Source organism: Chlorocebus sabaeus, chromosome 10 (assembly GCF_047675955.1).
Source record: "Chlorocebus sabaeus isolate Y175 chromosome 10, mChlSab1.0.hap1, whole genome shotgun sequence".
NCBI classification, from domain to species: Eukaryota; Metazoa; Chordata; class Mammalia; order Primates; family Cercopithecidae; genus Chlorocebus; species Chlorocebus sabaeus.
The window spans coordinates 91,172,060-91,199,046 of NC_132913.1; the positions used below are offsets into that span (position 1 = coordinate 91,172,060).

The 26,987-nt window shown below is 39.8% G+C and overlaps 1 protein-coding gene across 2 annotated transcripts in view; it reads left to right on the top strand.

Moving 5' to 3' along the window:
- Window positions 1–1,208: 1,208 nt before the first annotated feature.
- The window catches only part of CD28 (CD28 molecule), a 32,188-nt gene continuing 6,409 nt past the window's right edge, over window positions 1,209–26,987 (top strand). Inside the window, exons 1-3 of one of the 2 annotated variants that reach the window (XM_007965942.3) lie at window positions 1,209–1,307; window positions 21,671–22,027; window positions 24,323–24,447. In XM_007965942.3, coding sequence (XP_007964133.1) covers window positions 1,214–1,307; window positions 21,671–22,027; window positions 24,323–24,447 — 576 coding nt within the window. In that variant the 5' untranslated portion in view covers window positions 1,209–1,213. Of the gene's footprint in view, window positions 1,439–21,670; window positions 22,028–24,322; window positions 24,448–26,987 lie in introns of both variants that reach the window. The other variant, XM_007965941.3, reaches the window with a different exon arrangement.

Here is a 26,987-nt window from a genome sequence, read left to right on the forward strand (position 1 = left end):
CAGAGGGGTGGTTATGGGTCTCAGAAATCCTGCTACAGAGCCTCCTTTTGTGCCCTATTACTTAACCTTGAGGGACATAGAGAGCATGAGACACCAAGGGGCTTTTGGTTGTCTTACCATCCCGCTAAGAACAAAGAATGTTGTTTTGACTTTCCCTTTGCTTAGGGAACCTCCCCCAGATATTCAGCTGGCTGGCTGCTTGCAAGTAGAATGGGTTTTGCAAAGTTCTTAGAAGTGAGTTGGAGGAGGCTTGACATAAATCAAGCACTGTGTGCTAAATGCTCCAGAGGGCTACCTTATGTTCCACACAAATGTTACATTTCTAATATTTGTAAGTCCTTTAAACATTTATGTGGATGTTTCCCAATTCCTCAATAGAATTTTTACCATTGTCTTTTTGACACAGCCTGTCCCCATCCTATGAAAATCTCTCCTCTGCCAGAGACTTTATTCTTTCTCTCTCTCCCTTTCCTTCTTTCCTTCCTTCCTTCCTTCCTTCCTTCCTTCCTTCCTTCCTTCCTTCCTTCCTTCCTTCCTTCCTTCCTTCCTTCCTTCCTTCTTTCCCTCTTTCCCTCCCTCCCTCCCTCTCTCTCTTTCGTTCGTTCTTTCCATCTTCCTTCCTTCCTTCCTCCCTCCCTCCCTCCATCCCTTCCTCTCTTCCTTCCTTTCTTCCTTCCTCTTTTCTTTTTTCTTTTTTTTCTCTCTTTCTGTCTTTCTTTTCTTATTCTGTTGCCCTGGCTATAGTGCAGTGGCACGATCTTGGCTCATAGCAGCCTCTACCTCCTGGGTTCGAGCGATTCTCCTGCCTTAGCCTCCCTGGTAGCTGGGATTACAGGTGCCCGCCACCATGCCTGGCTAATTTTTCGTATTTTCAGTGGAGATGGGGTTTCACCATGTTGGCCAGGCTCGTCTTGACCTCCTGGCCTCAAGTGATCCACCTGCTTTGGCCTCCCAAATTGCTGGGATTACAGGTCTGAGCCACTGCACCTGGCCTGTTCTTTCTTAAGAACACTTTGTCTCCCCTTTAATCTCTGCTGGATTTCAAGCACCCCTTTTCCACAACTCTTGATATACATCAGTGAAGAATAATTCCCATAAGCCCATCATGTAGTGACCGACTATTTTTCAGTGACAAAAATGTCTTTAAAAATAGAAGTAAAAGTCTAAAGTCATCAAAACAATGTTATATCCTGTGTGAAATGCTGCAGTCAGGATGCCTTGTGGTTTGAGTGCCTTGATCATGTGCCTTAAGGGGATGGTGGCGGTGGTGGTAGCCGTGGATGACGGAGACTCTCAGGCCTTGGCAGGTGCGTCTTTCAGTTCCCCTCACACTTCGGGTTCCTCGGGGAGGAGGGGCTGGAACCCTAGCCCATCGTCAGGACAAAGATGCTCAGGCTGCTCTTGGCTCTCAACTTACTCCCCTCAATTCAAGTAACAGGTAAACAATTTTAATTTCTTACTTTCTCTAAATATTTTTTGAGGTCTTTCAACTGGTTTAGTTTATTTTAAGTTTCTAACAATGTGAAATTTGAACATTTGAAGTGTAGTTTTGCTATAATAGGGCAATGTGTTATTTTGAAAATCAATGATTCTCAGACTACAATATAGTATCTTAACAAAAGTCCCTTGGAAACAAGTGATGTTTCTCTAGCTATTAGTTGACAGTGTCTCAATAATTTATTATTATTATTATTACTGTTATTATTATTATTTTTTTAAATTGAGATGGGGTTTCACTATGTTGCCCAGGCTGGTCTTGAACTCCTGAGCTCAAGCAATCCACCTGCCTCTGCCTCCCAAAGTGCTGGGATTACAGGCATGAGCCACCATGCCCGGCAAGAATTTTTAACTTATATATAGTTTCTTTCTTTTCTTTTTTTTTTTTTTAATTTAAGAAAGCTGCTGTAAGAAGATTGGTTCTGGAAGCTCTGAATTTAGGCCGCCTGTGTTCCTATCACAGGGCCAGTTCTCACTAGCTAAGCTTAGGCTACAATTTAAACTCTTTAAATCTCAGTTTCCTTATCTGTAAAGTGGGAATAATAAGAAACCTCACCTCAAGGTCATTGTGAGGTAAAATGAAATAATCCATGTGAAGGGCTTAGCTCAGTCCATGCTTGGCTTGCAAGATAAATGTGAATTGTAATTACTCTATCTACCTGAATTGAATGAGTTCCAACATGAATACTGGAGTCACCATAGAAGCTGCTGCAATACCAATATTAATAGATTAGTTTCCTTTTACAATCGGCCAAAATGTATTTTCTTAGATTTAAAATTCTTTAAGTTCCCAATGACGATGATAAGGAGGATAATACATCTAGCACTTTGAGCAGCGCACAGTTCTCGTAACTAGAAGGAAGGTATTAGAGCTAACTTCATTTCAGATGAAGAGACTGAGGGGTAGGCACATTAAGGGATTTGCCCAGGGATGTATAGGTGGCAGCTATTGGAGGCAGGGTCTGAACCACCTTAGTCTGACTTCAGAGCCAGTGTTGTTGATTATTATCCTGTTCCATCTAACATAGTGTGATTTGTAATTTCATGGACCCAGGTAAATCCAGGGTTAAATTAACTTCGGAAAATCACAAGCACAATTCCTAACGGAAAGAACTTGTTACTTGGGTGGGCTGGAGTAAGATGCTCATTCAACTTGTTCTCAGAATTAGAAAAAGGCCCCCGCTTGGTTCAAAAACTGGACTGATAGGGGTCAACAGTCATGCTTAAATAAGGACAGTTATTTTCCCTGAAAGATACATTGAAAAGCCAGTATCTTCAATTTTCTTTCTTATTTTGGCAGTACAGAGACTGCATTATTTGTTGTTATTCTTAAACATTAAGTGTATGTAGCCCAAAGAGTATAATTTTCCAATTTTCAGAGGTACAGTAGTTGCATATATACCCGTTTATATTATGGGCTGATGTACCAGTGAGCACAAATTGTGTATATTTATAAAACGTGTTGATATAATGAAAGACATGAGTTGGCAATGAGATCTGGTACCAAGCATTTATAGCTACCAAATATATTCTACAAGAATCTTTAAATTTTATTTTAGAAAGGTCTAAAACTTATTTTAAAGAATATTTAAAATTTCTTAATTTGTTAGACAGTCAAGGGAAGCCTACCCTGACTGAAAACTATTTAAAATTGTTAATTGTACACTAAATACTTTTCTGATGTGCTTTGTGGACACCTATCTGTCATCAACTTATTCACTCTCTTTTGAAGAGTTTTTGGTAAGACTCAAAACTTTGCATGTTTTCTTTAGAATGTTTATTAAAAGGGGGCAAGCTGGATAAGTGGTTGGAGAGTTTACACACGTAGGGCCTTTGTTTTCTGCTTTGAGATATATTTACTTTTCAATTGCAATTCACTTTTCTGATAACTTTTAGCATTTGATACTGAGTGACTATCTAATGAAGAAGGAAAGGGATGGGAGTGAAGGGGACACTTTTCCAGTCTTTTCCTATAAGAAAACTTAGGAGCAAGAAAAGAATGACAACATAAAAAATGTATGATTTGGCTGGGTGCGGTGGCTCACACCTGTAATCCCAGCACTCTGGGAGGCTGAAGCGGGTGGGTCACTTGAGGTCAGGGGTTGGAGACCAGCCAGGCTAACATGGTGAAATCCCATCTCTACTAAAAATACAAAAAAATTAGCAGGGTGTGGTGGCATGCGCCTGTAATCCCAGCTACTTGTGAGGCTGAGGCAGGAGAATTGCTTAAACCTGGGACGCGGAGGTTGCTGTGAGCTGAGATCGCACCCCTGCACTCCAGCCTGGGCAACAGTCTCACACACACACACAAAAATTATGATGCATTCTAATCAAATAGTGCAAAGCTTCTTGTGTGCTTTCCCTTTCTCTGTATACACCTTCCATTAAGAAATTACAGATAAGGAAATTCTCTGGTCAAAGTGTAATTGTCCTAGCTAGGTCTGAGAAACCACCGTTATGCCTGTGTTGAGATGTGTATCTGTGTGCACGCATATGTGTGTATGCATGTGTATGAAGAATAGTCGTTCTTTCCGTTAATAATGTATGTGTATGTATGTATATGAAGAATAGTTCTTTTTTCCATTAACTTAATAATGTAAATGTAACTTATTTGTTCATAGCATAGCTTAAAATATTTATTCTATAAAGGTTAAGTCCAACCTGATTCCCTATGAGTTGGATGACAGTGTAGAGAGATATTTATGGCTAAGTTAAAGAAGTGTGATGTAGGAAGAGTGAGGAAACCATAACTTAGATAAACTCTTTGCATCTTTTCTACCAGACTTGGATAATTGCACAACTGAGATCCACAGAGAGGATTTTGCTGGACTTTGGGATAGGAGTCCAGCCCAGAACTACAGAGCCTTAAAAGGGAAATGCTCTGGGATTGATGATAGAAGGATGGTATGCACAAAATACATGACATTGGTCACATGTTTCAGGCCATATTGGCTATTTTTCTTAGGAAGCCTAATCATGCAGTATGAAGAGAAAAATCACCATAATACCACTTATTTTTCCATAAGGCCATTCCTTTTCACTTCTCCAAAACTTGGGCAAAAAACTGTCAAAATGGCCAGTTTGGACAGAGCTAATTTCTCCAGTGCCTTCCCCTCAGCACTTATTTTTCTGAGAGAGGCACGGAAGGCAGGAAAATAACTGACATTTTATAAAAAGTCATCAGCAAAGCAAAGTAATTAAAAATTTTATTTTTACTCTAGTCTTCAGCCAACGACTCTCCTGAGCTAGTTGTATATGGAAAGAAGTAATTCGTTTCTCACAGTTAAGGGTTGCTCTGAGACTGGGCTTTGGAAAGTAAGGTGAAAAGATGGATGTCGAAAAATCAACAGGTTGCCACATTTACATGACTTCCAAAATGTGGTGGCCAGTTTTTCTGTTAAAAGAAATTGACTGGATATTTTGTCATTTCAAGTAAATTTGATTTCAGAAGTATAGGCATTGCTTAAGGATTTGTTTTATTCTACTACCATGTCCTAGTTAACACATTGTGGTTTTTTTGTTTTTTGTTTTTTTTTTGAGACGGAGTCTCGCTCTGTCGCCCAGGCTGGAGTGCAGTGGCCAGATCTCAGCTCACTGCAAGCTCCACCTCCCGGGTTTACGCCATTCTCCTGCCTCAGCCTCCCGAGTAGCTGGGACTACAGGCGCCCGCCACCTCGCCCGGCTAGTTTTTTTTTTTTTTTGTATTTTTTAGTAGAGACGGGGTTTTACCGTGTTAGCCAGGATGGTCTCGATCTCCTGAACTCGTGATCCGCCTGTCTCGGCCTCCCAAAGTGCTGGGATTACAGGCTTGCGCCACCGGCCCACATTGTGTTTTTTAAGGCAACCATCCAGCAAGGACGTTTACAGCAAGGACTGTAAAATTAATATCAATATATCAATACCAGGAAATGGAATGAGTCATTGCCACAGATAGATTAGAAATAGAAATGAATCTGTGATTGTAACTTCAAAGCTCTCACATTCAAACTTTTACTATGGGTGGGGAGAGGATCTCGCTGCCTCCCCTTCTTTAAGACATAGACCCTCCTCCTTTTTAACGTCTTTATTCTTTTTTTCAAGGGTGGAGAAATGCCATATGATTACCATTTGGCTTTTATCTTGTGTGGATATCTTCCTCCAAGTATTTCCTGCATGCAGTGTGCTGACATTTACAAAAAGAAAATTTTTATGCCACCAACATCCCAGAAGAAAATTTTGTTGTGGTTTATCATCTCTAACACAAAAGCCCTTTATTAACTAGTGTAGCATTGATAAGGATACACAATTCATTTCAGACTTTGTTGTCTAAAAATCAGAGGACAGACACTCCTTCAAAGCACACTTGTTTCCCAGCAGGTTATGGCAAGGGATAGAATCTTCTTCTCTTTTTCATGTTGGTTAAATTTTTGTTTGCCTTTTTCTTCAAGAAATTTATTATTTATGGAACTTCACAGAGGTTGGAACTTTTCTCCTCAGTAGATAGTTGAGCTGAGCATCTGGAAAAATTACATCTGGGTGGTTTTGTGACTGACTGAACAGGTCTCTGGTTAAGCTGTGTTAAGATATCTGTGTCTCTTTTACGGTGATTTCTTTGGCCGGTTTTGGCCAATGACAGGGTGTTAGCACCAAAAACCCCAAACCAAAAACCAAGACAATTCACTCAGAGCTTTGAACCTGATAATTATAGCATGAGAATTGGTGCCTGAAGCTGGGGGGAAGGTAACCCAGGCCCCACAGAGAGGTGGCTGCATGCAAGTGTCTAATTTTTTCCTTGTTAATCTCATTTTGATGACTCCAAACACTAGAAGAGAAGTGCACTGGATAGGATCAAGAACTACTCAGTCATTTGGTAAAGGCTTGGAAAAAAGAGTTTAGACTTCTCACTATTTCAATGTTAATTTCAAAGGCATGTTTATTTAGTCTGGTGTCACCATGCAGGTTACACGTGCTTCTGTTTTCATTGCTGGAAGAGAACCTGCAAGGTGGTGGAGAATTTACTTAACTTTGAGCTGCTCCCTTATCTCTGCATCACCATTGTCGTCATCTTTTTCTTTGTCATCATCTTCGTTATCTTGGGTACTCTGGCTGACAGTGTAACCAGGTTAATGGTTCCTGATGCTGTCATTCAGAACTACTCATTCATAGTTCATTTTGGCCTCTGATCTAATTGTGAGCCCCTTTCTGCAACATCTGAATCACCTTATTGGCTCACAGTCCACCATGTAATCTATTTGTCTTTCATGTTAGACTTCTGGTGAAAGATCCACCTCCTTGAAGAAGCTTCTGGGTACTTCAGCCTTTGTTGTGGTCTTGGAAGAGGAGTTCTGATGGAAGTGTAGCTCAACTTAACAAATATTTATTAAATTTCTCATATTTTAATCTCCATTGGACTCTCAGAGAATATAAAAAGAAATATAGGCTGGGTGTGGTGCCTCACACTTGTAATCCCAGCACTTTGGGAGGCCAAGGCGGGCAGATCACCTGAGGTCAGGAGTTTGAGACCAGCCTGGCCAACCTGGTGAAACCCCATCTCTACTAAAAATACAAAAATTAGCCAGGCGTGGTGGTGCACACCTGTAGTCCCAGCTACTGGGGAGGCTGAGGTAGGAGAATTGCTTGAACCTAGGAGGCAGAGGTTGCAGTGAGCAGAGATTGTGTCGATGCACTCCAGCCTGGGTGACAGAGCAAGACTCGTCTCAAAAAAAAAAAAAAAAAAAAAAAAAAGTATATATATATGTAAAATCAGTACACAAGTATTGTGTAGTACAAATAATTAGGTAGTTAACTGAGTTCTCTCTGCTTTTACAGCCTCTATGTTTTAGTTGAGTAGATTATATATAACAGGAGGATATAACATCTGGAAACAGATAAATACCACTTGGCAGTCACTACCTCACCATGCTATTTGATGACTTAAGGACTTTGGTTTGCATACATTATTTTTATAATCTGACATGTCCTCTATACCTCTCACCTGAAGAAGCCTTCTCTGAGACCCCAAACGGCAAAGAGAGGGACTTCTTTCCTTCTCAAGTTTCCCTAAATTATTATTGTGTATTGACACATCTATTTTCTTTTCCACTAGACTATGAACTCCTTGAAGGCAGAATCATGTCTTATTCATCCTTCTGACATCTGTATTAAGCACAATGCTGTAAGCATGTAGTTACTCAATAAATATTTGTTGAGGAAGGAAATGAATGAATTAGTAACAAAATGAGGAAGCATAAAACAAATACTCTGGTAAGATTTATGTAGAAAGGTAAGCCTTTATGGAGAGTTGGGAATTAGACTGGACAGTAGACAAGATTTGAATGAATGTTATTAATAATAATTGCTAGCTAACATTTATTTTTACTTATAATGTGCCAGGTAGTATTCTGCCTGGCTTTCCCTGTATTAAGTCGTTTAACCTTCCCCCAAGTCCTATGAGGTAGTTACTATGATTGCTATGATTATACTATTTCATAGATGGGGAAACTGAAGCACAGAGTGGGTAGAGCATCTTGCTTATGGTCACAAAGCTACTAAGTGTGTAAATCCGGATTGCTTGCTCTGGGGTTCATGCTCTTACCCATGCTGTGTTGTCTCAGGAAGGAGAAGGTGGATTAATAAAGAAATTAAACCAGGAGTACTGTTTCATGTTCTCAGAACAGATGGCAAATCTGAATGCGTGAGGTCATGGAGAAGCAGGGGAGAATCCAGTTAGGCAAAGGATTGAATACTGATAACAGAAATTCAAACTTTATTTTCAAGTCATTTTGAAGTAATGGCCTGGGTAAGAAGAAAATATTTCAGAATCCTTATCTTTGGAATGAAGCTGAAGTTATGGGAATGGATGGCTAGTCGAAAGGAGAGGGCATAACTGTAGAAAAGCAGAAAGTGGAGCTGAATTTGGAAACTGGCTCTGATGGGAGTCAGCTGAAAAGGATCGTTAGCTAGTGAAGGAGACAGAGAAAGTGGTGAGAGAGGCAAGGGGACAGTGAGGCTAGTGGAATGCCACTAAAGCCAACGAGGGAAAGAGTTTCAAAAAGGTAGTGGTTAATGGCGTTAAACATAGGAGGGAAAGGTGTGAAAAATGGTTTGGGATTTGGCTGAAACGCCAGCTGGGACTTTTGAGTTTAGGCAGAGACATGGAGAAGGAGGATAAGACTTCACAGGATTAAGAAAAAGTGGAGGGGGACAAAACAGAGACAGTGGAAAGGAGAGGAAATAGATAAGGTAAAGACAGTTAGGAACGTATATTATCTAAAATATCTACCATGGTATTTTGTGCATGTAACAATAAATGTTTGCAAATGGCTGAGTGACTTAAGTATATTTGACATGTGGAAGGAGCCAAGTGCTGGACCCGAGGGGAGGGGGGCAGAGAGAGTATGTGTATGTGTAGCATTGCAGGGCTGGAGGGTAGAGAAGGCTATTATTAGGAAAGAAAGGAGGAGGAGAGAGAGGAAAAAAAGAGGGTGGGGGCAGTTTTCTCAAGGAGATGGGGAGGGTTGCATAGGAGATGGGTGTATTAGAGAGAGGAGGACAAACCTCTAAGAAGATGGGGAGCAAGAGAAGAGACTTACGGGGGTAGAGATAAGTTAGATGATGCTATGGTAGATGAGTGATTCTATACTGGGGAACCTGAGGTTAAAAACAAACAAATCTCTCAGAGTAGGTCATAGTGTTAAACCTACATCAACAAGGGCTACTGGGTAATACACGCCTTCTCTCTGAAGACTTAGCCCATTTATACTTTAAATTCTTGCTTGAGCCCTCAACAATGCACACTATGGCTAGGCTTGACCTCAGCTCATGGCTGAGATCACAGGGTCACAGGGTTCAAACCAACCCTGCCCAACATTATGGGCGGGGCTCCAGTTTCCAGTCAGGGATGTTAATCTTAGCATTTCCCTGTGTGTTTTGGAACAAGGATATGGTTGCTTGACCTTGGCTTAGGGAGGCCAGTCCGCTATTTTTTTGCCCTCTCTTTTTTCAAACTCAAAAGCTAATCCCAAGGATTTCTCAAGGTGGGGGATGTGATTAGGAGTATTAGTCTGTCATGCTGTGACAGAACTTTTCTAGGCCTTGGTTTCTTCATCTGATACATGAAGAGTTTGGGCTAGAGGATATCTCAGGCCTACTTTCTGGCTTAAAAGTGCTTCTGAGGTGGAATTTTTTAAAAAGCTAGCTTTTGTCAGGTCTAACAAGGCAGCTCAACTACCCCACCCCTTGTGGATGCTCTTATGACCTGATAGAGCAAATAGAAGAAATTACAAACCAGCCATTTCTGAAATCTCTTGCAGGGATTGCTAACTGGGATCCTAGATGCTGCTAATGTGCTTAGAAATGACTGCTGGATTTGAGGAGGCAATGCTGCCTTTGCTGTCTCCTATTTTCCTATGCAATGTTGAGGTCCAACACAGTAATTATGTAAACTTCTGGGCCATGGTATTTACCTGGGGGTTCTGTATATGACAAGGTGATCCTGAGCAGATTCTTCAGAGGTATGTGATTTAGGCAGAATGGAACAGACAGGAAAAATGTACTGTTGTCTTCATTACAGAGTTGTTTTGAATGAGGGATCAGGATAATCGTGGCTCAGGAGGAAAATATGGCTCTCAAATTTGGTTACTAGATTAAAACATATATTTAGAAAATAATAAATTAATAGAGGAGGTCTCTTTATACCTATGGGTTTTCTTTTTATCTGTTAACTGAATTACTATAATAATATATATGTACAGAAAGCTATAATTCCCTGGTTACCTTCTATTTGGACTACAGGCAAACTTTTAGGATAGTAAGATTTGATTTTGGGGAGTTGTTTGGTGGCTTTTGGTACGGGTTCCACTTTCATGTAAGTTAAGGTACTCTTGCTACGTTGTCCCCTTAGATTGTCTTTCTAACATTAGGAGATCAGAGGAAAATAGCAGACTTGACCTGTGAACGGTAGGGACTGGGTCACACTGCACCTGAGTTTATGTTGCTTTGGGTTTAGGAAGTTTTGGTCCCAGAGCACTCACATCCTGCGTTGCTGGGTGGCATCTCTGAGTGATAGGGATGGATTACAGCACAGGTGATGGTTTTTAGCGGTTTTAATATTAACTGTCATCCTAATACATATGAACTTCCTAATGTACATTTCTGTCCCCAACTGGCTTCCTCGAACTCTAGTCCTGTGCTTCTAACAACTTCTGGATCTTTCCCCCAGGATGAACAAATTTCCTCTTAACTTACCTGATTTTGTCAATGGTACCTCCACTCACACCCTTACCGAGTGCATGAACTCTGGGTCAGTTTCCATTCCTGTTCACTATCAGTTTGTAAAACTGAGCACCAATGTCTTGTTCGACCCTTTCATACCAGCTGCCACCTCCGCAACTCAGGCCTGATGAACTCACATCAGTGCTCTTGCATCAGCCTCCTGATTGGTCTCTGCCTCAGCTCTTCCCTTGCTCCAAGCCAAGGGCAGCCAAGATTGCTTGCTGCACTCCTCAAGGTTATGCTAACCTTCCCAAAGCAGCATGTACCACATTCTCAACTCAGACATCTTCAGCATCTCCCGTGGTCTTTCTGGTAAGATCCATGTGCCTTTTCTTGGCATTTAAGGCTCCCCATGACTGGTACCGGCCATCTTCATCTGTTTCCCTCCTACATAAATGGAATGCTCTGCCAGTTCCCAATAAACCTTCACACTACGGTCATTTCCACGATCTTAGCCTGTCTAAATTTGCCCCAGACCTTATGGCTCAGCTAAATGCGAAGCCTCTGCAAAAGCCTCCAGAATCATCCTGTCTGGAAACAAGGCCTCTTTCACGTGACTATCAATGACGCCTTATAGGGTTCATGTACCACAGATAGCTTCAGAGAGTAGCTGATTGTGTACCTGCCTTAGGATTTCTCCTAGGATGAAACAGCTCTGTCTTTTACATCTTCCCATCTCCTAAGAATCAAGTACATTAGGTACTCGATGAATAAATGAATGAATGACACTGTCACAGCAGAAGTCAGAATACCAAAGGACAATTCTCTGACACATCAAAATTTCTTCTCAGAAAGTACTCATTGATTGTTTTTGATAACTTTTCCCTCTCAAAAATGAATGTCTTAGGTCTTGGTGCTCAGATGGGACTTTTTGCTACTGAACTATCTGACCTTTGAGTTACTTTCTGACAGTTATATGTAGCACAATAACTTTTTTAAGAGGACAAGAACAAGTGCCCTTTATATTATAGTGTCTGCCTGTGTAGGAACACAAATAAAGGTTAAAGGTGGGGCTTGGATTAGTGCTGACCAAAAGCAACTTCTTTAGTAAATTATTTATTTATTTGAGATGGGTCTCACTTTGTTGCTCAGGCTGGAGTGCAGTGGTGCGATCACCACTCACTGCAGCCTTGACCTCCTAGGCTCAAGTGATCCTCCCACTTTAGCCTCCCAAGGAGCTGGGACTACAGGCACATGCCACCACAGCCAGGTACCACCACACCCAGCTATTTTTTGTAATTTTTGTAGAAATGGGATCTCACCATGTTGCCTTGGCTGGTTTCCATCTCCTGGGTTCAAGTGATCCACCTACATCAGCCTCCCAAAATGCTAGGATTACAGGTGTGATAAATTAGTAAATTTATTAATCAGGATTCTATTTCTATTTCTATTGTTACCTATAATCATTTGTCCTTGTTTGAACTAAAACCTCTTTAGATTTTGTTTTAAAACCGTACTTTCTGTCAAGAACAGTTAATGTGCTTGGTATAACTGATAGTTGTGACATACACAATCTTGGCCAAGGCTGGTTGCTTGGTCTGCTTCTCTTGATGGAAGTCATTGCTTCTGTCATGGTGGCCTCCTCTACACTACTCTCTTTCCTTCTGGTTCTGGTAACTTCGCTGTCCCCTGGTCTCTTTAGACCTAAGGGTGGTCATAATTCTGCTGCTGCAAGTCACAGGCTCTGGCACTACCCCTTGTGGTTCTGCTGTCGCCACACCTTTGCCAACAGTCCTTTCATAAATAATCCTCCTACTCTTGCCCACTTTTGTGTGTGCCATCTGTTTTCATTTGGGATCTGGAATGAGACAACATATAGTTGGCCCTCCATATCCATAGGTTATGCATCTGTGGATTCAATCAACCATGGATCAAAAACAGTATTTGTGGGATGCAGAAACTATGGATACAGAAGACCAACAATTGCATGACTTGAGCTTCCATGGATTTTGGTATCTGCAGGAGTCCTGGAGCCAATCCCCCATGGATCCAGAGGACAACTATATATGCATGGTTATCAAGCTTATTCAAAGCCCCCCCCCCTTTTTTTTGTGAAGAGATTTTCCTTAAACCTTCATTTCTTGTGAAAATGGGAAGAGTTCCAAGATAACAGTCAACAGAAAACTAGATGAAATGACCACAGAATTATTTTAAACCATAACCTGCATTATTATTACCATTTTTTCATTTTAACATGAATTTCTGGGAGAAAAAGTGGGTCCATTCGAAGCATGGTAGGTCATGAATAGCTTTGTTTTTATCTTCATTGAAGCTCAGAGAGGATGGGGAAAGGTGCTACAGTCTGGTGAATGTTTTGTACTTCTCTTTCTCTTAGCAGAAGGAAGCCAGGCCACCAGCTAAGGTTATCAGAGCCATAGACTGTTGAGTCCCCCTTTCTTCTCAGGGAGCACAGTTTGTCTCACAGGTTTCTGAGCAACCACCAGGTTGTCTTGTGGGGGAACCCACCCCTTACAGAGCCTGAAAAGGAGCCAGTGGACAGATGGTCACGTGTTGAAGGGCATCCTGGGCCTGAACAGGAAATGTACTCAGAGGAAAGTTACAGTAATTTAACCAGCTCTGTGGTCAGGAGGGAGGTGCTCTTCTATGCCAGGGAAATCAGCGTCACCTTCACAGTATGCTCACAAATATCACAGGGCAAGACGGCTGAAAGTAGAAGCTTTCATTGTTTTTGGTTTCTACCTAACACGTGAAATTCTGTTCAGTCCGAATTTTTAAAAGGAAACCAGATAATTAGAATCTTACAACCTGATTTTTCAACTGCAAGAGAAAGTCAGACTATGATGTGCATAAATGGAACCTGATAAAGTTCTTAGATTCTGGAGGAAAATCACATTGCTAATTAATCATGTATTCCAGCTCTCTAACTGCTTCTTTAGCTTCCCAGTACATGTTCCACTCTTGAGTGCTGCTGACTTTACTGTCTGGTTCACCAGTGTCTATGTGCCATTTTATTTCTCTATGGTGCTACGAGAAAGAAAAGGAAAAAAATGACAAACAAATGTAATTCACAAAAGCCCCGAAGTTAAGGATTTTCCTAGTGAAGTTCAGACTGAAATGTGACTTTATGTGTTGACTCATGTCTATGTTCAATCCTTTGTACACTTGGGTAAGCTAGAATGGGAGATCTCAATGGTATAATTATTACTTGTGCATCAGAAATAATTTATAAGATCATTTGATGTGATCATACTGTCTGTAGGCCTTATTTGGGATCCATCTATGACCTTTAGGAAGGCTTCAAAATTGTAAGCAAAATGTTTTGTATATGTGCATTAGAGGCAAAAAATTTGGAAACAAATTTTTTCTAGACAGGAGCATGAAATAAATTCAGTCTTGCTGAATGAACAAAGTTGTTTTTCTGTCCATTCATGATTTAAAACATTACTTCTAGATGTCTAAATAAATAAATTATATCTTAGCTCTCCCCTTATTTGTGTGACCTTGTTTGAAAAATCATTTACTTCTTCTTCTTTTTTTGCCCCAATGGCCTCTTTTTTAAAATAAGGAGTTGACGTAGATCATCTCCAAGTTTCCTTCCAGTTGAGTGGTTTTTTTTGCAGGATAAGACTCTAATAAAATGATGGGGAAAATGAAATTTATTTTGGTCTGATCCTCTTCCCATTCCATTCACTTCCCTACTTAATGTTAATCTCCTCCCTAACCCTCACTCCAGACATCTAGTACCATCCTCCCTATCAAGTCCAGCTTTGAGAGGATCTAGAACCAATCACTGAAATTGTATTGAAATTGTGATGCAACATGGCAGAGGGAAATGAACAGTAGATTAGAAGTCATGAGGTATGAGCTTAAATTTCAAGGATCACTTATGTTTCCTGTAACCTTGGACAACTCATCTACCTCTTTGACCTCAGTTTCCCCGTCTGTAAGATGGGCATAAAGATGACTGTCCTGCCTATTTACTTCACAGTTCAGATATATATATCTGAGTTCAGATGAGATAATATAGAGTTCAGATGAGATAAAATAAGAAAGAGCATTTTATAGCCCTATGAATGTAAGCCATAGATACTAAATTAAGCCAATGTGTTTCCCATATTGCATTTTAGGCTTCATTTTCTTTGGAAATCTAAACATTAACTGAGCTGGTGGGAGGGTCCTTTTAAGGTCAGAGTTCTTTGATGCTGGGAGCCACACCTTAGAGGTGGTTACCACCCCACCTGTGCAGAGGGTTGACCTCGTTACTAAATATGGTAATTGTCCTGTTTATAATAGGTATAAACGGCAAGTTGTTTTTTTTTTTTTTTTTTGTAACCAAGCTTCCCCACCACCCACTGCCATTCTCATGGAAGTTCAAGCAACTTCAATTTTCCTGAAGTCGACTATATCACAAGATTCACAGATTATCTGTGGGAAATCTTTTAGCTCTCAGTACCTTGCTCACAAGCAGCAGATAAGTACCTTCTCACCTCCGATCTCACTCTTCATGTTGCCTGTTGTTAAGCAGGAGCTGTGAGGGAAAGAGGTTTGAGGTTAGTGCTTCCTGTCTCCACACCTTTAGCTGGTTTAGCTGCTAGGAAAGGCTTTGAAAAGCAAAGCACTAAATTCATCATCAAAACAACTTGTCAATTCAGTTAGAGAAATGTCAGTCAGGCCAATCTTTTGATAACGTAAGCAAAGAAAATGGATGGGTTGACAATGTTTCTTTTAACCTAGTAGGTTTGACCTAGGTAGACCTTATCTGAACACCCACAAGAAGGAAAATCAAATATTCATAGGGAAAGGGCTGGGTCTGCTAATACCCAAGTAGCCTAAGAAGAATGCCTTCTACTCCTAGCATGAACTGGAAAGCAAAAAGAAATCAAACAGAAGTTAGGACAAGGGAGCTAAATATTTGGGTTTCTTCTGAGTCTAGATATGTCCTTACATTTGTAGTATGTTCTTACATTATTTGAACTACTGTGGATTTTCAGAAACTCAGAGGACCAAAATACATACCAAAGCCAAATGTCACCTGATATTCTGATTATCAGCTACTTTGATTTCTCCATGTTTTTACTTCACTGTCATAGAGCAAGGGGTGTGCATTTTTACACATGCCCCATTTTAAAAGAAAATAAGAGAAATCAGAATTACTGTGTTTACTCAAAGTCACAATGATCACACATATTCAATATCACTTAGAGTCACTGGTTATCTTTTTCTAGCACCAAAAGTAAATTTCTTTCATTTTAGTGTCTTGCAAAGCAGATAGAGATTCTGAGGTCTTATGAGATAGTTTCCCATTTAGGCTTCCCTGAATTATTGACATGAACCAAACTGGGACCAAATGTTATGAGGATATAAATATTGAGAAACAAGAGATTTTATCAGCCAACCTCGAACTCAGCTTGAACTCTAAACTAGGAGGCTGTTTGTCACATATTAACACATAGTAAGCAAACTATTTCAAGTATAGTATCTGTGCTTGAGAGCTAACTAATTTAAAAATGATCTATATTGACAAAGAAGAGGGAGGAAAGTAAACATGAACAATAAATTGGATGGCTTTTCATCAAATGGCCTTATTCAAAACAAATAGTTTTCAAGCTCTTTTCCAGCAAAATCTTAGCACTTTTCTGCATAAAAGCCTTCAGTAGATCTTCATCACCTTCAGAAGAGAGCCCAGGCTCTCTAATGGAGTGAACTATGCTTACTTTGACAATCTTCCCTTTCATAACTCATGGCCCAGCAAAAAGAAGGTAGCTGTAATTCCCCAAGTCTGCCACACTCTTACCCTCCTCATCTCCCTTGCCCAGACTGCTCTTTTTCTCTCTTTGTCTTATCCTCCTCACAGTCCCCTAACTCACCCCTAGGCCAAACACACTCTCCCACCTCACCCCAGTCCCCAACACAAAGACACATCTTAGCCAGGTTAACTTTTACTTAGTAAAAGTTGGTCAAATCCATGTATGCATAATCCTTCAGGACTCAGGTCAGCAGTCATCTCTGTAGATCCTTAGCTGGTTTCCCAGTTCCCCTCAGAAGTTTTGTGCAGATCACTGTGTCACTATGTTTAAAGTAGGGTCTATTTACATCTTTCTTCCCCATCAGATCATGAGCTGCCCAAGGACAGGAATTGAAAGCCATTCATTTTTGGGAAATCAATTCTTCTCTCCCATGTGCATCTTAGGAACACGTCACACCCTGAGTTAGACAGGACATATTCAGCAAACCACTGGACTCTAGATGCCATAGTTTTTGTTCTTTCCTCCCTCTCCCTTCCCTCTCTCCACCTCACTGTGGGTGCTGGGAGAGAGTCAAACTGCGGAGCCATCTGAGGTTTCTCTCCAGCCCACCCGCACTCCCTTTTTTATCCCCATGAAGAAGTCCTATTGTCATTCTCATCTTTTTCCTTAAATCAGCTAACAAAGGCAGATCAGCAAGAATTTGAATGTGCATTAAAACAAAATCCAAATAATTAGCAATAGAAACAAAATTCCCAGGGGGGTGAGCAAGCAGAATACAAATGCCTAACCTGCATTCTCTGAAAAGGAGGGGAGATGCAGGCATTGCTTGCTGGAGTTGGTTGCTCTTCCAATCAGAACTGACCTAATGTCTCCTTCAAAGTGAAAAAAGGAAACAAACAAAATAAATCAAAAACAACAACAACAAAAAAGCAAATTGGATGTTTGTATTAAGACAGGTTGAACCTTTTGATTCTTTGCATGTTTACTTTTCAGTGCTTTTGCAAAATATTTGTGGAACAAATAATAAGTGAAGTTAAAGTTGTTGACACAGGTTTTGAAGGAGGATTTAATGAGATAATAGTCAAACCTAGCTGCTGATAACAACAGTACTTACTAGCAGGATCACCATCTTTCACTCAACAATTATTTAATGAGAATCTATTAGTCATACTGTGTTATGTAAAGAAGCATAATATGTGGTCCTTTCTGTCAAGAGACTTGGAAACCAGGGGCCTAGGGGAATTATATGTGAATCCAAAGCTAAGCAAATTGAAGCATGTGAAACAAGAGTTGTTCAAAAGGTAGAACTCGACCAAATGTCAAGTAAGTGATACAGATAGTAATCATTTTGATACCTGAGAAGGGAGTGGTGCTCCGTTCCAAGGAGTTAGTAGACAAAGCACGGAGGTAGGAATGCTCACAGTGTGTTCCTGGGATGTTGGCTTAAATGGTCTGTCTTAATTAGGAGGGTTTCGATTTAAGGAAATGAGGTTGGAAAAGCCTGTGGAGGCCTCTCTGAGGATAAGAAATTAGGTTTCCTCTGTTAGGCCACTGGTTCTCAAACTTGACTGCCATCTAGAATTACTGGAGAAACTTAAAAAATATGAATGGATGTCTGGGTCCTATACCTAGAGATTCTGATTTAATTGGCCTTAGAAAACCAAAGGCTTTTAGATTTTTCCAGGTGATTCTAAATATGTTGTCAGGTGAATTCCACTAGGCCATAGTGGCTTTCAACCCGATTGAATATTAGAATTAGGTAGGGGAACTTTTAAGCCAATATGAAAGACAGTCCACAGAATGAGAGAAAATATTTGCAAATCACATATCTGATAGGAAACTTGTATCAAGGCTGAGGCAGGCAGATTACCTGAGGTCAGGAGTTTTAGACCAGCCTGGCCCACATGGAAAAACTCCATCTCTACTGAAAATATAAAAATTAGCTGGGAGTGGTGGTGGTCACCTCCAATTCCAGCTACTCGGGAGGCTGAGGCAGGAGAATTGCTTGATCCCAGGTGGCAGAGCTTGCAGTGAGCCAAGATTGTGCCACTGCACTCTAGCCTGGGTGACAGATTAAGACTGTCAAGAAAAAAAAAAAAAAAAGTAAAAAATGTATAAAGAACTCTAATAATTCAACAATAAAAAGAGAAACAACCTAACCAGTTAATAAATGGGCAAACGATCTGAATAGAGAGTTCTCTAAAAAGAATAGACCAATGACTAATAAGCACATGAAAACATGCTTAACATCATTACTTATTAGAGAAATAGCAAATCAAACCATGATGAGATATCACTTCATGCCCAGTAGGATGGCTACAATAGAAAAGATGGACAATACCACATGTCAGCAAGGATGAGGATAAATTGGAGCCCTCATTCACTGCTGGTGAGAATGTACAATGGTGCAGGTGCTTTGGAAACAGTTTGACAATTCCTCAAAAAGTTAAACACAGAGTTACCATATGATTCCGCAATTTTACTGCTGGCAAATACCTAAGAGAGTTGAAAACATATGTCCACATAAAAATGTGTATGCAAATGCTCATAGCAGCATTATTCATATAACCAAAGGGTGAGGAATAGAAAAACAAAATGTTGTATATCCATACAATGGAATATTATTTGGTCATAAAGAGATGAAGTTCTGATGCACATTACAACATGGATGAACCTTGAAAACATTATGCTAAGTGAAAGAAGTCAGACACAAAAAGCCACATATTGTATGATTCTACTTATAAAAACAGTCCCAAATAGGCAAATTCATAGGGCCAAAGTAGATTCATGGTTTCCAGGGATTTAAGGGAGGGAGGAAGCGGGGTGACGGTAAATGGGTATGGTCTTTCTTTATGGAGTAATGAAAATATTCTGGAATCAGATAGTGGTGATTCATTCATAACTTTGTGAATATACTAAAAAGTCTCCGAATTTTACACTTTAAAACAGCAAATGTTATAGTACCTGAATTATATCTCAATAAAGTTATTATCTAAAATAAAGAAAAAAACTTAGTATCAATCCTTTCCCCCATCCTAGACCAATTAAATCAGAATTTCTGGAAGCAGGAGGACCTGGGCACAGATGTTTTTTCATTTTAAAGTTCTTAATATAAAGCCAGCAACGATTTTTTAAAAGGAATTTTGTAGAGATGGTTCTTTCTATGTTGCCCAGGCTAGTCTGAACTCCTGGGTTCAAGCAGTGTTCCCGCTTTGGCCTCCCAAATTGCTAGGATCACAAAGGTGAGAGCCACCATGCCTGGCCAGCATTGTTGATTATATAGGAGACAAAAAGTTACTATTAATTTAGTTCTATGCCATTCCCTTCTTACCAAAACCAAAACAAAACACCTGTGTGTATGAATTCAAATTTAGTTAAATTGTAAATTTCATTTAAAAATGAATCTGATTTTGTTTGGTTCTTCAGTGTGGGTATACGGATGTTGCTTCAAATAAACTTAAAAGAAATGCAAGTAGGTAAATAATTGTTAACACACCCCAAAACAAGAACAAAAAAATGCTTTTGTTTGCATTGAAATTTGAATCAAAGACACAAAGTGGTTTGTTGTTTTAGAAAAATTCTTGAGGCCTGGACGCAGCGGCTCACACCTGTAGTCCCAGCACTTTGGGAGGCTGAGGCGGGTGGATCACCTGAGGTTGGGAGTTCGAGACCAACCTGACCAACATGGAGAAACCCCATCTCTACTAAAAATAGAAAATTAGCTTGGCATGGTGGTGCATGACTGTAATCCCAGCTACTCGGGAGGCTGAGGCAGGAGAATCACCTGAACCCAGGAGGTGGAGGTTGCAGTCAGTTGAGATCGCGCCATTGCACTCCAGCCTGGGCAACAAGAGCGAAACTCCATCTCCAGAAAAAAAAAAAAAAAAAAAAAAAAAAGAAAAATTTTGGAAGGTCTCTTGGTTGCAAAGTTGATTCTCAGTTTCTCAGTGCTTCAGTGGTCTATTTCTCAGGTGGTCGTAGATAACTTGGTTTTTAGTTCTGGCTTTGTTTACCATTTGTTTGGTGACTTCAGACAAACCAGCTAATGTTTCTAGGCCTTATACAGTCATTAGAAAAGAAGAAAAAAGTAATATTGTCATGTGCCAACGATGAGGATACCATGGGAAATGAGATCTATGTGTTCTCTTCTCTTACGGAGTTGATAACGTAATTTCAGTTTCTTTGTTTTTAAAGATTGAACTAAATGGTCTCCAGATTCTTTGATCTTTTATTGGGATAGCAGTAAAGTTAGATGACGGACCAGAGAGGGAACTCCCCTCTGGAGCCTTTCACCCTTTATGATTTAAGGGAATAAATCTATGAATTTCTTGAGGAGGCTATTCTCTGAATTTGGTGTGGAAAACAAATTAAAGCAAACTCTTGGGTATATTTTTTCTTATTTCTTCATCCCACTCCTGGAATGGGCAATAAACAAAGTAAAAATGTTTCAAAATATTTTAATTCCTTTACAAAAGCCTGTATCACAACTTAAAAACAAATCTATTTGTAGGTTGGGCTTGGTGGCTTATGCTTGTAATCCTCACACTTTGGGAGGCCAAGGCAGGCAGATCACTTGAGGCCAGGAGTTTGAGACCAGCCTAGTCAACATGGTGAAACACCATCTATACTAAAAAAACCACAAAAATTAGCTGGGCGTGGTGGTGCATGCCTGTAATCCCAGCTACTTAGGAGGCTGAGGCAGGAGAATTGTTTGAACTCAGTGGGTGAAGGTTGCAGTGAGCTGAGATTGCACCACTGCACTTCAGCCTGGGCGACAGAGCAAGACTCTGTCTCAAAAACAAAGAAACAAAGAAACAAATCTATTTGTGTGTCTGTCAGGCAGTAAAGCCACCTCCAAATATATCACTCAATCAGGAAATTGGCCCAATGTATGATTAATATTAATGTCTTAGGAATATAGATTTAAAAATTTTGAGTGTATAGCTGTGGTGCTCAATGCCAACAGAAAGCCATGTACTGCCTTCTAGGTGTAAACATGCTCCATTGCTCCATTCAAAAGAGGATGCAAATAATATCAAAATGTTAACTTTTGAACTCTCAGTATAATTATCCCTCGAAGAGGTCCTACATCTTCTGCCAAGAGAAAACCTTTGCTGGAGATCTGTTCATTTAGTTAATTAATACATTTTTCTTTCAGGAAGAAAAATTATCCTTATATTCTTGTTCTAAGCAAATGATTTTTTTTCCCCCAGGAAACAAGATTTTGGTGAAGCAGTCGCCCATGCTTGTAGCGTACGACAATGCAGTCAACCTTAGCTGCAAGTATTCCTACAATCTCTTCTCAAGGGAGTTCCGGGCATCCCTTCATAAAGGACTGGATAGTGCTGTGGAAGTCTGTGTTGTGTATGGGAATTACTCCCAGCAGCTTCAGGTTTACTCAAAGACGGGATTCAACTGTGATGGGAAATTGGGCAATGAATCAGTGACATTCTATCTCCAGAATTTGTATGTTAACCAAACAGATATTTACTTCTGCAAAATTGAAGTCATGTATCCTCCTCCTTACCTAGACAATGAGAAGAGCAATGGAACCATTATCCATGTGAAAGGTAACATAAAACTTTACCAGTGTACCACCCTAAAATAACGGTTTTCAAATGCAGTCCTGAAAACTAAGTCATGGTCAGTGGTGGGGTTGAGTAAGGCCTAAGTGATTTGATACAAACAAAGACAAACAACGTTTTCAGAAAATTTTTTCCTTTTACTGTAGAGGAGATTCAAGGTTATATTTTGAATATCTTTATTTTCCTTTGCTGACATTGAGTGAGAGAGTAAGTGATGAAGTTACCGCATGTGGGAATAGATCATTTTTCTCCATTCGAGTGGATCATGACAGAAAAGAGGTTACCATTAAAATGTAAGCCCAGGTGCCCTCAAGTAACAACTGGGTCTAATGGGTTAAGGCTCAGGAAGACTCAGTTCTGTTTCTAATTAATTCTTTTTTTGTGCTCCATAATCTTCCTCTGTAAAAGTACCTTTCCATTTTCTTTTCTTTTTCTTTCTTTTCTTTTTTTTTTTTTTTTTGAGGCGGACTCTCACTCTGTCACCCAGGCTGGAGTGCAGTGGCGCGATCTTGGGTCACTGTAAGCTCCGCCTCCCAGGTTCATGCCATTCTCCTGCCTCAGCCTCCCAAGTAGCTGGGACTATAGGAGCCCGCCACTACGCCCGGCTAATTTTTTGTATTTTTAGTAGAGGTGGGGTTTCACCATGTTAGCAAGGATGGTCTCCATCTCCTGACCTCGTGAGCCGCCCGCCTCGGCCTCCCAAAGCGCTGAGATAAGAGGCGTGAGCCACCGCGGCCAGCCTGTACCTTTCCATTTTCTAAAATATACAAAGAATGCTGAACTAGAAACCAGGGGACATAAAATTTGCTATTAATCAACTCTGCGATCTTGGATAAGTCACCTAACTTTTTCATAGTCAAAAACTCAGTACAACTATTAAGCGGTATTTGTGAATTTGTGAAAATAAGTCTGCTGAGCTTTTGTTGATGTTATGTTCTGCCTAAATGTTAGGGAAAAAAATCATGATTCCTCAACTCAGAAGAATACAGTTTATTGGTAGCAACAAGTAAAATTTGATTTTTTGGTATACTTTGTGGATATATCATAGGTTTTCCTTTTTGTGGAATGATAATAAGAAATGTATATGTTCGGTTTTGTATTGAATCCTAGCATAATGCCAATAAATAGTTTTTCTTCTATGCTGGAACAGAACTATGCTGATGAAAAATAGGATACTAAATAAGGAAAGAACCGTTAACTTAATGTGGCAGATTAGATTTTGTGTTCTGGCAAAATAGAGACAATTAATGTGTGAATATTTTGTTTGCTGAGTCCCATTTAGATTTCTAGTATCTATAATGTCCAAACAGAATATTTCACTTGTATCAAGTCAAAGGTTTAAAAATTATGCTATCTTACTTGTAGTTAAGAGTGAAATATTTTTTCCTATATGAATGATATACTACTTTAGGATAGTATTTTATATATATGTATACACACATATACACATATCATTTATAGTAGAACTGAGAAGGACACCAATGCTCCTGTACTTAGTAATTTTCAGTCCTGTCTGTATATTATAAATCTGAGTAGCTGTTAAAAGAAATACCAATGCCTAGTTCCAGCCCTGAGATTCTGATGTAATTGATATGGGTTGAGGAAGGGGTGTGGAACATTATTATATTTTCAAATTTCCTCAGATAATGTGCAGCTAGGATTGAAAATCAATGGACTAGAGGATTTTTGGTATGCTTTCTATTTCTAATTTTCTCTAATTTTGAACAGAATTCTATAGGCTCCTTCTCATCCCCTTTTGATTCCTAAAGATATAAAGCGACTTTTTCATCATCATATAATCTATTAGGCAGGGTTAGAGCTAGAAATTTATTCTCTGATTAGCAGTCCAGTGTTCTGACTGCCATATTAGGCTGATGATTTTCTTAAGGCTTGAAAACATGTATATTATTTAACTTATTCCAAGGATGCAGTTTAGGATCTAGATTAACTACCTTCTGATGGGAGAGAGGGGTAAAGTAGGTTAAGGCCATTGGAAGTCACCATTTTGAATCACACAGTAGAATCCACAAAGTCAAGTGAATACAAGTCTACCAGTGTACCATCCTAACGTAATGGCTTTCAACTGTAGTCATGAAAACTGACCAGGTCATGGTCAGTGGTGGGGTTGGGTAAGTCTCAAACAGGAAATCTATTCACTCTAAGCTGGTAATATGTTTAATATTTTTATTCCTTTCACATTTTTCTCTGATGTTCACAAAGAAGGAAATGTACTCAATTGCTATTCCTGTATCATTTAATCCACTCTATTTTGTTTTTCAGGGAAACACCTTTGTCCAAGCCCCCTATTTCCTGGACCTTCTAAGCCCTTTTGGGCACTGGTGGTGGTTGGTGGAGTCCTGGCTTGCTATAGCTTGCTAGTAACAGTGGCCTTTAGTATTTTCTGGGTAAGAGAAGCAGCACTGCTTTTATGTAACTTTTCCACTGCACATGCAATTTGAACACATTCAAGAATTTTGCCTATGTGGTTTATTTTCTGTTTAATATATGATGATGATTTTCTTTTCCCCATACTTGAGTAGGTTCTCTTTTAGCCCGTTCAACTCTATATGAGATAAAAATCTGATATGAGTTAGATTTCCCAGAAGGCATTGAGTAGGTGGTGAGGCAAAATAAGAAGCTAAATGGGCAAATTAGGGTAGAGGGATTAGGAGCAGTTGCCTTTTTTCTCTCCATTTTGCAATATAATTATGACACATAAAACAGTTTTAATGTGTATATATGTATAAACACCTAGGCAACTTGGGAAGCTAGGCAACTGAAGCCAATGGACAATGTTGGCTTGATCAAAAATCATGAGAAACTTGGCTACTGAAATTGTGTATTCAAACCTAGCAAAGAAACTAGATCTGTTTATCTGAGTCATATTTTTTTCTCCTCTGAAGCAGTTGAATTGTGTGAGGCCAAGTATGGTGCTGTCATTATGAAACTATAATGGGAGTTAGAGTTTTCTGAGCTCTTACCACTGAATTGAAGTACCAACTTTTGCAAATGTTTACATAATAAATGTGGTGTATCTTTCTTTACCTTCCTCAACATTGAATTTTTGGCCTGGGTTTGAACACATTTTGATGAACTCATTTACAGTTAAGAACGTACCCCTGAGTGACACTTATTCTTACTCAGAAACTTCTTAGGTACACAGTTATGGTACAGAATGTATTGACTCCATGTTGTCTTTGAATTTTTTTCTAGAAGTTACATGCATGGATGAGTCATTTCTTCAATGAGAAATATATTCTCTTCAAAGATAAAAGACTATTTCTTTTTTTTTTTTTTTTTTGAGACGGAGTCTTGCTCTGTCACCCAGGCTGGAGTGCAGTGGCCGGATCTCAACTCACTGCAAGCTCCGCCTCCCGGGTTACGCCATTCTCCTGTCTCAGCTGGGACTACAGGCGCCCGCCACCACGCCTGGCTAGTTTTCTGTATTTTTTAGTTCACTGTATTAGCCAGGATGGTCTCGATCTCCTGACCTCGTGATCTGCCCGTCTCGGTCTCCCAAAGTGCTGGGATTACAGGCTTGAGCCACTGCGCCCGGCCGATAAAAGACTATTTCTCTTGATAGTCTCCAAAAGACTATTTATCTTGATATTAAGTACATTTGGTGCTTAATGAACGCGTATTGAATTGATGAATTGATAACCTCCAGAGAGGTCAAATTAAGGATTTAAATGAGTCTGCCTGAAGTATGATACTCATCTTTAAGGCATAATCCATATATTTACCTAATTCGTAGATGGTTCAGTGATTTCTGAAAGCCTTATCATGTGAAGTCATTCTGTTTACTATCAGCTTGATGACTGCAGGTACAGACCTGGATCCACAGTCATGCCTTCCTATTATCCAGTCTTAGATTCTTTTAGACTCTTCTTGGCCTATTGCCAAAGCTTACCTTTCAATTGTTCCCCACATGCTCCTTGCAATTCAGAAGACCCTAGGGCTCAGATGGACATTTGTCAGGCTGCCTGTTGCTTACTCTGTACTGCTGCAGGGTAGGAAAGAAAGTGGTCGCTTGTTCCTGGAAATTCTTTATACTAGGTATCATCTTAAGAATTTGCCTGGCTTGCCTTCTGCAAGTTGCCCAACCCTGAAGGTGGGGCTTTGGTATTGTAAAATATTGCCTGAATTCTGCCTCTGATGTTAGTTGACTACTTTCATCTTTCCAGATCTTGGTGTCTTCATCCAACTTAACTTCTAGCTTTGATCCTCTGTGGTGTTTGCTGATAATTTTAGAGTTTTTAGAATTCTTAGTTCTTGTTTCTTCTTAATCTCTGGACATTGGCTTTTATGCCTACCATATGGCTTTTCAATCCTCTCACTGGGAATCTCAACTTTCTAACTTAAAGGCCAGGTGCAGTGGCCCTTTGGGTACCCCTCCAGGAAAGGCATTCCCCTGTGATATGCTGACCTAGGTCAAAGTAATTTACTAGCTCTGCGGAAAGTAGTTTTGGGAACTACTTTAACCTTCAGTGGCAGAGGACACTGCTCATTATTGAAAACTTATTATAAATATGCATTAGAATGTCAGTTACTATAATGAGACATCAATTTGCTGAGTGACTTGAGTCACCCAAAGGGACAAAAACAGTTTCTCACTTTCAATGAATTTAAACTGTTTGCTTTCAACTCAGACACATCACACATAAGCTGGGTTTTTCCTTGGCAGCACTACTAATTCCTAGCGAGATTCATCTTGCTTTGTTTTTAAAAAAATTATTTTTGTTTTACTTTGTCTTACAGACTCCCTGTGAATTGGGCAGGCCTGTCATTTGTGGCCTCTTATAGTCAATTCGGTTACCCAATAAAAACTACCACTTATCCGCATCTCAAACCTGTGTCTTTGTACTCTCTTACCAAAAGAGTATAAATACAAGTTTGTCTATATTTCGTAGAATAACATAGTATTTTTACTCTGGGCTTATCTTTT